The 12,347-nt window shown below is 51.2% G+C and overlaps 1 protein-coding gene across 1 annotated transcript in view; it reads left to right on the top strand.

Moving 5' to 3' along the window:
• The window catches only part of LOC119979710 (cubilin-like), a 162,284-nt gene that overhangs the window by 89,742 nt on the left and 60,195 nt on the right, over positions 1 to 12,347 (top strand). The window contains exons 14-15 of the mRNA XM_038822270.1: positions 850 to 864; positions 8,310 to 8,460. Coding sequence (XP_038678198.1) covers positions 850 to 864; positions 8,310 to 8,460 — 166 coding nt within the window. The remainder of the gene's footprint in view (positions 1 to 849; positions 865 to 8,309; positions 8,461 to 12,347) is intronic.

The raw sequence follows: 12,347 nt of genomic DNA, 5'->3' as shown, positions 1-12,347 counted from the left end.
GCTGAGAGTTACAAGGCTAGCACAGCTGGAATTAGAAAATGAAGTGTTTAAAAGGGGAGACAACAGCACTGTAACAGTCTGTGGCATCCAGGATCCCATCCTGTGTTAAGGAGGGCAACTCACCCCCAGGAGCTGTTAGCCAAACAGATAGACACAGTAACTCAGAGCTACAGCAATACCATCAGCATCGATGGCCACTGCTGAGGCTGCAAGATGAGGTGGGCCTTCTCAGAAAGAGGTGACGCTGGTGGCTCACTGCCTATACAAGGCTAGCAAGGGCTGAATTAGTAAAAGAACTGGTTTTGAAAGTTGAGGCAACTGCACCTGAACAGTCTGTGACATTCAGGATCCTACCCTGTCAGCTGGGCTGTGGTTTGTGTTGAGGAGGGCGACTCACCCCCAGGAGCTGTTAGCCAAACAGATGGACACATTAACTCAGAGCTACAGCAGTATCACCGGCATTGATGGCCACTGCTGAGGTTGCACCTGGAAAAAGAGGATGCAGTGCAAGGGCAGTGCCCCCATGACCAGGCAGTGGGGTCTGGGGTCATCGGGGCTGGGTTGAGTTTTATGGGGAAAATCAGGGAGAAATAAGCGTGGGTCGGTGATGCCGTTGTCACGGGATGAACACTGTCACCAGTGGGCCCCCCCATGGGCCTTTAAGAAAGCACTAATAGGGGACCCCACCTTGCTTAACCTGTGGGTATTCTGTCAGGATTTACCTGCTGTTCTCCCCACACAGAAGCGAGACCCCAGTCCAGAAAGTCAGGAAAAGGCCTTTAACTGACCGCACAATTCTGATGAAAGGTCACAATCTGAAGCACTTTCACTGTTTTTCTCTCTCCACAGTTACCACTGGGCTTGGTGAGTATTTACAGAATTTTCAGTTTTAATGCTGTTTCCAACTAAGGTGTAAGATTCTTGAGGAGGTAACAAGGAAATAAGAGAATCATTCGCCGTCCCTGGGTGTAGGTGGCAGAGGCGGTCAGCGCTGTGGACTATGTCACTCAGACTGGTATGCAGTGCCGCAAGATACTCCACGACCTCCTCAGGGTGGCTAGGGTCATGCGCCTGGTACTAACCCCCCCCCCCCCCCCCCCCCCCCCCCTCCCCCCTCCCCAACACCCCTGGAGCACCCTGGAGCCCGGGTTGGAAGATGACACTGACTTTCTGTCACAGCTGTCCCCTACACCCTCCACCATCCCAGAGACTATCACCTCGGTTGGACACATTAGTGAAGAAGCTCTTGTGTCTGGTGTGCACCATACAGCTGATCCAGTACAGCAGGTTGTGGTAGGAGCACCCAAGGGGCTGGATGGTTGGAGGGCAGGCTGGCCCCAGGAACCAGCTGATGTCTCAACTGGTCCTGGGTTTCTGGAACAGCCAGCCCCAGGCACAGTCCAAGTATGACAGTCCAGAAAGTCAGGAAAAGGCCTTTAACTGACCGCACAATTCTGATGAAAGGTCACAATCTGAAGCACTTTCACAGTTTTTCTCTCTCCACAGTTACCACTGGGCTTGGTGAGTATTTATAGAATTTTCAGTTTTAATGCTGTTTCCAACTAAGGTGTAAGATTCTTGAGGAGGTAACAAGGAAATAAGTGAATCATGTTTTTTACATGGATTTTAACAAGGTCCCACAAAGCAGACTGGTCAGGACTGTGACAGTCCTTGACTGTAACACATCCAAGTAGCTTGGATCCAGGATTGGCTCAGTGGCTGGAAGCAGAGTGTCATGGGAGATGATGTTTTTTTTTATAACTGCAGTGCTCTTCCCTTTGGGGGTCTTAAGGGCTTAGTGTTGGCTTCTTTGTTTCTCTAGGTATGGCAGTGATATAGGCTTAAGTGTAGTTGGCATGATTGAGATGTTTGCAGATGATACAGATGGGCAGCACGGTAGCATTGTGGATAGCACAATTGCTTCATGGCTCCAGGGTCCCTGGTTCGATTCCCGCTTGGGTCACTGTCTGTGCGGATCTGCACATCCTCCCCGTGTGTGCGTGGGTTTCCTCCGGGTGCTCCGGTTTCCTCCCACAGTCCAAAGATGTGCAGCTTAGGTGGATTGGCCATGATAAATTGCCCTTAGTTTCCAATATTGCCCTTAGTGTTGGGTGGGGTTACTGGGTATGGAGGTGTTGACCTTGGGTAGGGTGCTCTTTCCAAAAGCCGGTGCAGACTCGATGGGCCGAATGGTCTCCTTCTGCACTGTAAATTCTATGATAAATTCTATGATAATCTATGAAATTGGTCATGTAGTTGCTCGTGTGGGAAAAGGCTGTAGACTTCAGTTTCAATGTGTTTCCAACAATGTTTAATATTTTTGAGGAGGTAAGAAGGGAATGAGTGAATCATGTTGTTTACATGGATTTTAACAAGGCTTTTGACAAGGCCCCACATGGCAGACTGGTCAGGCCTGTAACAGTCCTTGACTGTAACAGATCCAAGGGACCTGGATCCAAAATTGCTCTGTGGCTGGAAGAAGAGGGTCATGGTAGGTGGTGGTTATTTATAACTGCAGTTCTCTTCCTTTTGGGGCTTTAAAGGGCTGAGTATTGGCTCTTTTGTTTTTCGAGGTACGGCAATGATTTAAGCTTAAGTGTAGTCGTCATGATTGAGAAGTTTGCAGATGATGCAGAAATTGGTCATATAGTTGCTCGTGTGGGAAAAGGCTGTAGACTGCAAAAATGTATCAACAGATTCATCGGGTGCGCTGAAAAGTAGCAAAAGGAATTAAGTTTGGAGAAGGTGAGGTTCTTGATTTGGGTGGAATTAATCAAAAATTTGTATTTCATGTATGTGAATTCACAGAGTGTGCCACAGATTGACATGTGGAAATATAATATTGATTATAACAGACTTTGTTCAAAGCAGGGCAAGACTGAGTGTTAAATATTCTTTTTTTCAATGTATTTTATTCCAAAAGTATAAATAGTTACAAAAACATAAATAAATCAGGAAACATTCTCCACAGTTCACAGTTTGTGCAGGTTTTTTCCCCTGTTCACCCCTCTACTCTTCCCCTCCCTCCTCCCCCCACACTCCCGCGCACACTCCACGACAACATTTCCTCAAATGTGGTCATGGGAGTCCCCACCATATCTCAAAGCCCTCCGCTGATCATCTCAATTCAAACTTGATCTTTTCCATCTGGAGAAAGTCGTACAGGTCGCCCAGCCAGGCAGCCCCCACTGATGGCGATGTCGACCGCTATTCCAACAGAATCCTTCACTGGGCAACAAGAGAAGTGAAGGTCCACAGCATTGGCCTTCCTCCCCTCCATCAGCTCCAGCATTTCCGACAACCCAAAAATCACCACTATAGGGTCTGGCCCGGTCCCTACCCCGACAATCTTTGATAGTGTCCAAAACATCCCCTCCCAGTATCTCTCCAACTTCACACAGCTCCAGAACAAATGCACCTAAACCCTCTTATCCTCATTCGAGTCATATGCACCCTATGCACAACCTTGAACAGAATCAAACTCATCCTCGAACATGGGGTTGAATTCACCCTATGCATTGCCTCACTCTACACTCCCCATCCTATCTCCCCTCCCAGTTCCATTTCCCATTTCTCCTTAATGCTCTCCCTTGATCCCCCAGCCTCCCATATATATACCCAAACCAACCCTCCCCTTCCATGTCTGGGCGCAGCAACTCCTCCAAGAGGGTATCATCTGGAAGCTTGGAAACCCTCTCCATTCCTTCCGTGTAAAGTCCCTCACTTGCATATACCTGAACTCGCTTCCCTTCGGCAACTCCACCCTCTCTCACAGCTCTTCCAAACTTGCAAACCTCCCCTCCAGGTATCGAGCCATCGCCTTTGCCAAGCCCTTCTCTCTCTATCTCCTGTTCATGCCATCCATCTCTCCTGGCTTAAACCCATGATTCCAACACAACGGTGTTAGCACCGACCTCCCCTCCATTCTAAAGTTCCACCTCAACTGGTTCCACACCCTAATCGTGGACTCGACACCGGGCTCACAATGTACCTCCTTGGTGCCAGTGGAAGTGCCGCTGTCACCACGGTCCTCAGGCTGGAACCCCTCCATCTAATCTCCCTCCTTCCCACAAGGCTTCACCTTCTCGGCATTCACTGCCCAGGAATAGTGCAACAACTTTGGTAACACTGAACCCACTTTCTGCCTCTGTCTCTGTAACAGGCCCTCTTCACTCGAGGTACCTTCCCCGCTCATATAAACTCCAAAATCGCTGCATCCAGTTTCCAGAAAAAGGCCTTCGGAATGAAGTTTGGAAGGGTTTGGAATATAAACAAGAATCTTAACAGAACATTCATTTTCACCACCTGGACCCTCCCCGCCAATGTCAGGTGTAGCATATCCCATCTCCTAAAATCCTTCTTAACCATCTCCACCGACCTTGTCAAGTTCCATTTGTGCATCGTCACCCACTCCCCTGTCACCTGAGCCCCCAAATACCTAAACCTGTCCCTGGCACCCTAAATGGCAATCTCAAGATTGGTTCCCCAATCAGCCGCATTCATTAGAAACACCTCACTATTTCCAACATTCAGCTTATAGCCCGAGATGGCCTCAGACCTGTCCAGTATGTCCATAATTCTCCCCAAACTCTCCAATCAGTCCTACAGGAACAACAGCAGGTTATCTGTGTAGAGGGACACCGGTGTTCCCTACTCTCCCTGCCACTCAACTAACCCTTTAATGGCTGTCGGCAAGGGTTCTACCGCCAGCGCGAATAACAGCGGTGACAATGGACACCCATGCCTCGTTACCCTGTGCAACCCGAAGTTCCGTGAACTCAGTTGGTTTGTCTGTATGCTCGTCACTAGGGCCACATGCAACAGATGCACCCACGCCACAAACAATAGGCCGAAAATGAACCTTCCCAGGAGCTCGACAGGTACCTCCACTCCACCCGGTCGAAAGTCTACCCGACGTCCACAGAGACCACTGCCCGTCCCTTTGACGGGATCATAATCACATTTAATAACCGCCTTACGTTACTGGAAGACTGCCTGCCCTTTACAAAACCCGTTTGATCCTCTATTCCCGCTACTACCACTCCGGGAAGGCATCCTTCACTTCCCCGCCACTACCTTGGCCAACACTTTCACATCTATTCCAATGGGTCCTTCCCCTTCTTTGGGATTAACGTCATTGACACCTGGGTCAGTGTCTCTTCTCCAGTGCCGAACTCCCCGGATAACTGTCCGGCCCTCGGGCTTTTTGCGACTCCATCACCTCTCTCATCCCGAGCGCCTCCTCTCCTCATCCAGCCTTTGGAACTCCAGTTCATCCAAAAACCACACCATATCCCCTTCACCCGGTTCGGCCCAACAGAGCGTCTCATAATAGTCCCTGAATACCTCTTTAATCTTCTGTGGCTCTGACACTACCTCCACCTTTCCTGTCTGCACACTCAGAATTTGCCTGGAGGCAGCCTGCCTCCGTAGCTGATGGGCTAGCATACGGCTAGCCTTTTCTCCATATTCATACTGCACCCCCTTGCCCTCCATAGCTGCCCCACTGCCTTACCCATCGTCAGCCTGTCAAACTGCCCCTGTAACCTTTTTGTTTCCGCCAACCCCTCCTTGGTGGGGGCATTCGAATATTTCCTGTCCGGCTCTTATCTTGTTCCATAACTGTCCATACTTTTCTGTGCGCCTTGAACAAGATAACCAGCTCCCGAACCACCACTTTCAATGCCTCCCCAAATGTGGCCTTAATATCTCCCCATTCTGATTCAATTGCACATGGTCTCTGATCACCAACCGCATCTTCTCACAGAACCCCTTGCCTGCCAAAAATCCAAAATCTAACGTCCATCTTGGCCTCTGCTCTTGCCTGGAACTAAGTCTAACCACCAGCCAGTGTGACATATGGTCTGAAATCACGATTCCCACGTACTCTGCCCCGACCAACACCGCTCGGCTCACCACGTACGAGAACAAGGAGTGCTCCCTTTCCCACCACGTTCCTAAACCTCCAGGGATTCACCATTCCCACCCTTTCCATAAGTCCTCCCAGCTCCTTCGCCATCCTCTACCTTGCCATTGACTTGATGCTCGACCTATCCATCCTTGGTTCTAATACACAACTAAAATCACCCCCATAATCAACTGATGCGTGTCCAGGTACAGAACCATTCCCAGCAACCCCTTCACAAACCGCACGCTGTACCAAACGTTCACTAGCACCACCGCATCCTTTCCAACACCTCGCTCACTATCACGTACCTTCCACCCGAGTCCCGCACTTCCTTGGCTCCTACAAACCCCCCGTCATTTTGCTCAGCAGGATGGCCAACCCGCGCGACTTTGAATCAAACACCGAGTGAAATACCTGACCCATCCATCCCTTTCTCAACGGAACCTGATCCTTCACCCGGAAGTGCATCTGCTGCCGAAAGACCACCCCCACCTTCAAGCTCCTAAAGTGCACAAAGACCTGAGACCTCTTCACCGGCCTGTTCAATCCCCGTACATTCCATGTTACGAACCTTGCAAGAGGCTTGTGCCTCCACTCCTGTCCGGCATCCCCCCCTTCCAGTTCCGCTTCCTTTAATTTTGCCCTGAACTGGGCCCATCCAAGATGGCCCCCTTCTCTGTCCATGACCCCACTCATTCTCCAACGCTGCCACATCACACCACCCTTCAACCATCCCTCCCCCAACCCTTCATCCTCTCCATCACCCCCATCCCCATTTGGCCTAACCCCCACAGCCACCTCCCCACCTCACTTCCATTCACTAGCATTACCTGGCAGCATGGCTGCTCCTGCCTGACGGCTCCTCCTGTCTACCCCTTCGCTCACTTTCTCCCCTTGGTCTGTGCAAATGGCTCCCCGTGGACCCCGCCCTCCCCCACGCAAACAAAGACTGTTTCAAAACCACGGATCACCCCCTCCAAAATAAGAGTCCACAAATCAGAGGGGGGGGGGGGGGGGGGGGGGGGGGAGGAGGGGGTGGGTGGGGGGACATTTTCCCCCTGACAAACTTGTTGCCCTTTTGCAGACAATCACAATGGAAAACCACATTCATCTGAAGATATACTTGAGAACTATTTTGCTAATTATTTGGTCTCCTGAGAGACCAGCGAATAGATCTTCTAAAAGTGGTGGAAGATAATGGTCAGCACATAGTGCTGGTTGATTTTGGTTTTAAAATCCCCACACATTTTATTGAACTATGCCTCTTTAACAGAGGAATGAATTTTGTCCCCCAGTCACTGGTGGTAACAGGGTCCATGATTCCTATCTCAATTAACCTCTCAAGTTTTTCTTCCACTTTTGGCCAGATGGCAGATGGTACAGTGCACGCTTTAAGAGATTTAGGCAACCTGTCTGCCTTGACCTTGAGTTTTACTTCAATTCCAGTCATGAATCCAAGTGACTCTTTGAATACCTGAGGTTACTTCTTCAGAAGTGGTTATTGATCGTTCGTACAATCAACAAATTGGTTCACGACGGCCCAGTTTAGCTTTTTCTTCCTTAACTATAGAATTATAGAATTTTCAGTGCAGAAGGAGGCCATTCGACCCGTCGAGTCTGCACCGGCCCTTGGAAAGAGCACCCACTTAAGCCACACCCCCGCCTTATCCCCTTAAACTAGTAATCCAACCTAATCGAAGGGCAATTTAGCATGGCCAATCCACCTAAGCTGCACATCTTTGGGCTGCGTGAGGAAACCAGAGCACCCGGAGGAAATTCGCACAGACACAGGAAGAACGTGCAGACTCCGCACAAACAGTGACCCAAACCGGGAATCGAACCTGGGACCCCGGAGCTGTGAAGCAACTGTGCTAAACACTGTGCAACTGCGCTGCCATGATCTCCCAAACAATGCTAGAAAGTCTCCTTGGACAACGTGGAGAGGCAACTCCATTTATTGACCATTTAGTTCTACATTCACCATGTTGTATCCCTTCAGTGGCAAGACATGCTCAGTGTATGTCCTCAAGGTGACATCTGATGGTTGAAAAGGTAGATGTTTTAGCTTCTAACTGTATATTGTCTCAGGTATGAGTGATACTGCTGGTCCCATATCCACCCAAAAGTATTGCTGATCTCCTTTCACTGAAAAGACACCAAGCTTGAATTCTTTAAGCTGACTTGACATCTTGTCCCTTAATGAGTCTTCAGTTCCATCACTTAACTGGTGAACTTGACCAGCAGACTTAGCTGTGTTTTTCTTGGTACATTTCTTTTGATGAACCACCAGGTGTGACCACCAGGCCTTTACAATGTGGCCTACTTTACCACATTTTTTGCATTTATTCTCCTTTTTCCAACACTATCCTGCTGAATTTTCTCATTTTCTCATTGTAACTAGATGGAATAACATGTGGAGGGAGGCTTGAGACTGAGAGTGGATCCTTTACCAGCCCCAATTATCCAGAACCATATCCAAATAATGCCGAATGCATTTGGTACCTACAAGTGAAAAAACGGCACACAATTACTTTGAATTTGGATGGTTTTCAGTAAGTAACAATGTTTCCACTTGCTCATTGTAACTGCCAGAGACAGCTAGTGCTGAATAGATACTAAACAGTCTGAATACCTTTAGATTCAACCTGGCCCATAGTTAATGTTTTTGTTTTGTCAATGAGAAAGCACAATCATAGTGATCGACAATGTAAAATTTCCAGAATGGAAATAGACTGACCCATGCGATGTATCAGACCATCTGTCCATCTGTATTACAGAATCAGAGAATATTACAACATATATGGGATCCTTTCCGGCCCATTGTGGCTGTAGTGGGTCTTTGACAGAGCTGTCCAATTAGACTAATTCCTTTTCTCTTTTCTCACATTCTTTATACATATATTTATACATTATATTCCTTTATAAAGTTTTGTAAATGTTCTCTTCATTCAAAGGCTATGTCTGCTTCCCCAGTATTGGATAAAATGCACCAATCAGAAACCATCAACTTGCACAGAGTAAAAATTGGGCCAAATGTTTCAGCTGGAACCTAAACAGCTGTTAACCTGCTAATGTATTTGGCTCAAAGATTGGAGAATTAATCAGGATTTGAGTTATCCAAATAATGAAAGATGCTGATGTCTGACCAGCCATCGGTCTTCCAGCTGGAGATGATCAGTTAGGCAGCCAGTGATACCTACAGCTCATGAACCAATTGTTAAAAAAGTTAATCGCTAATATTTAATCCTGTTCAGTCAACCAATAAACACTCAGGGCTGGATTCTCCATTTCTGAGACTAACTGTTGACGTAGTGGAGGATGTGTGGCGCTTTACGACAGAAAATCGGTGCAACACCTGCACCGATTCAGCTACTCTTAATGGGCGAGCACCGTCGCCACGTGGAACACAATCAATTCCAGGAAAAACAGTACTGCATTCGTCAGGTCCGTGATGAGCCCTCATGAGGCACTTCAACGGTCATTGCCCCCACACACACCGTCCGAGCCAACAAGAAGGCTGGAAGGAGAGCAGCGCCATGGTTCAGGGACGCTGAGCTGAAAACCCTGCTGAACACCGTGGAGGAGAGAAGGATGACCCTATACCCTGGCCCGGGAGGATGACCGCCAGGCTCCTTGATTCGCCGTCCCTGGGTGTAGGTGGCAGAGGCAGTCAGCGCTGTGGACAATGTCACTCAGACTGGTATGCAGTGCCGCAAGATACTCCACGACCTCCTCAGGGTGGCTAGGGTCATGCGCCTGGTACTAACCGCCCCCCCCCCCCCTCCCCAACCCCCCTGGAGCACCCTGGAGCCCGGGTTGGAAGATGACACTGACTTTCTGTCACAGCTGTCCCCTACACCCTCCACCATCCCAGAGACTATCACCTCGGTTGGACACATTAGTGAAGAAGCTCTTGTGTCTGGTGTGCACCATACAGCTGATCCAGTACAGCAGGTTGTGGTAGGAGCACCCAAGGGGCTGGATGGTCGGAGGGCAGGCCGGCCCCAGGAACCAGCTGATGTCTCAACTGGTCCTGGGTTTCTGGAACAGCCAGCCCCAGGCACAGTCCAAGTACAGCCAGAGAGCCAGGGGCTACAAGAGGGGATAACGGCGAGCATTCGGCACCTGCAAGTGCAGGTGGCGGAGTCTAGCCACGTGCACGAGCAGGGTGTGGTGCCGGCCATGCATGCCACCCAGGCCAACACCACATGGGCGATGTCCGTGGTGGAGGCATTGGGGGCAATGTTTTCGGCTATGGATTAGCGTGTCCAAGGCTTGGGGCATTCTGTGCAGCCGGTGGCCGAGGCCCAGGACAGGGCTGTCCTATCAGGCACAATGTGCCAGAGCACCTGGACATTGCAGCGGCGCTCCTCAGCATGGCCCAGTCACAGCAGACCATGGCTGGGAATGTAGGCTGCATTGCCCATGCACTGGCCGGCGTTGCAGACCCGAGGTGAGGTGGCCCAGTCCCAGAGGGAGGCGGCCCAGTCCCAGAGGGAGGTGACCCAGTCCCAGAGGGAGGCGGCCCAGTCCCAAAGGGAGGCGGCCCAGTCACTGGCTGATGTGGTACAGACCCACAGGGTGTTGGCAGAGTCACAATGTGATGTGGTGCAGTCCCAGACGGAGATGTTCCACTCCCTGTGCTCCATGGCCACGAGCATGCAGACCCTGGTCGAGACCAGAGTGGGCCTCTAGGACCCGCAGTGGCGGGGTGGAGGACGGGACCTCAGGGGATGGCTCCAGTCACACCCCCGTCCCATGGATTAGCCTGGGGCCCATTGGGCACCCCGAGGGAGGAGGCGGTGATGGGGCCTGTTGAAGTGACTTCCGCAGAGGAGGTACCGGAACACCACAGCACTTTGAGCTCCTGTGAAATCCTGGACAGGTCCCATCTTGGCGACTGGAAGGATCAGGTCGTGTAGAAGTTATGGGCAACCGTCACTTTGACAGTCACTGGGAGCGGGTGTCCTCCCTCATACCCCTGCAGTGCCAAGTGTACGATCATATGGCAGATATGTCACACTGTCTCTCTGTTCAACTGGAGTCTCTGGTGGCATGCCCGGTCCGGAAGGACCTCTTATAACAGGCACTGCCAATACACATGAGGCCTGATGTGCCTCCTTGGCATCTCCTTCTCCTCGGCTTGTTGGGCGGCTGGCCCTTCAGCCTGTGCGACTGCCACCTGCCCATCTGCAGCCCATTCCTCTGCAGCCCGTTCCGCTGCTGCAGCTTCCCCATCCTCTTCGAGCGGCTCCCGCTCACGCAACTGGAGGCCATCTCGCAGAGCTGCGACCATCACCAGGGTGGCTGCCATTGCTGGTTGAACTCCAAACACCATAGTCTGCAGGGGTGAAGGCCAACATGTTAGCATGGTGCACATACACCCATGCTCAACTAGATTCCATGGGCTACACGGTGGGCCCTGTTGGCAGCGTGGGCGCCATCCCCGCATCTCCCTCTCCCACCCCCTCACCCCTGCCCCTTCGGTGTCCGGCACCGTGGGGTCCCTGGTCCTAGCGCCCATCTCTGCTGCCAGATAAATCATTGACTGTCACTGCCCTCACGGGGCTTCCATGTGTGTGGGGCCTGGGTGGTCCGTAGGTGGGTCGCGGCCGGTTGGGTGGGGTGTTTGGGACCGGGGTGGGGCGCGCTGTGGCGGGGCGATGGGGTGCGGGAGTGGGCTCACCCATACCGCCGGTGTCACTGTGTAGAACCAGGGAACGACGTGGGTGTGCAGCTTCCCCTTCGTGGTGGCCGTTGTAATGACGGTCGGTGCCTGGGCACCTCCCCAGTCGTGTGGAGGGGGCACCCTTGCTGCTCAGCCTGTTCCCCCCCCTACCCTGGCCCTGGCACTGGGCCCCCCCACCCCAGCCAGCATGGCTGCTGTCCAGCCCAGCAGCCCGCAGTCATGTCACTCCGTGTCCTACGTCATCTCTCTCGCTCAGCAGCCACGGCGCCAGGTTCACGATTTTTGAGACCACAAGTGAACCATCCTGTAGGGAACTCAGTCCACCGGAGGCAGTGAATCTCGGAGGACCCGGAGAATAGGGGGTCAGGTCCGCTAATGATATGGCAATGGTACTTAATCACCGCGGGGTGAGCGACGCAATTACGCCATTTTCGGGGTGCCGAAGCAGCCCGATTTGGCGTTAAACTAGCACCTACCTCAATTTTGGTGTCGGAGGTCATTCTCCACCCAATCGCGTTTTGCGATTTTGCTGTCGGCAGAGGAAGAATTCCGCCCAATATTCTGCCCCAGTTAAACATCTTTGTGATTCTGTTCAATCCAAAGGCACATTTACTGAGGATCCCGTGTACTGGTTGGTCCATTGGTATTTTGCCATACGTGCAGTGTTGCTAGAAAGTTGCAGATTTCTCCAATTATCGATGTCTGAATTTTAAGCTCCCCTCGATGGGTTTTGAGGTCAAAGAAGGGGAG

This window comes from Scyliorhinus canicula, chromosome 16 (genome assembly GCF_902713615.1).
Source record: "Scyliorhinus canicula chromosome 16, sScyCan1.1, whole genome shotgun sequence".
In the NCBI taxonomy this organism is placed as follows: domain Eukaryota; kingdom Metazoa; phylum Chordata; class Chondrichthyes; order Carcharhiniformes; family Scyliorhinidae; genus Scyliorhinus; species Scyliorhinus canicula.
The sequence above is the reverse complement of the archived record's forward strand: the minus strand, read 5'-3'. Positions and strand labels throughout refer to the sequence as shown.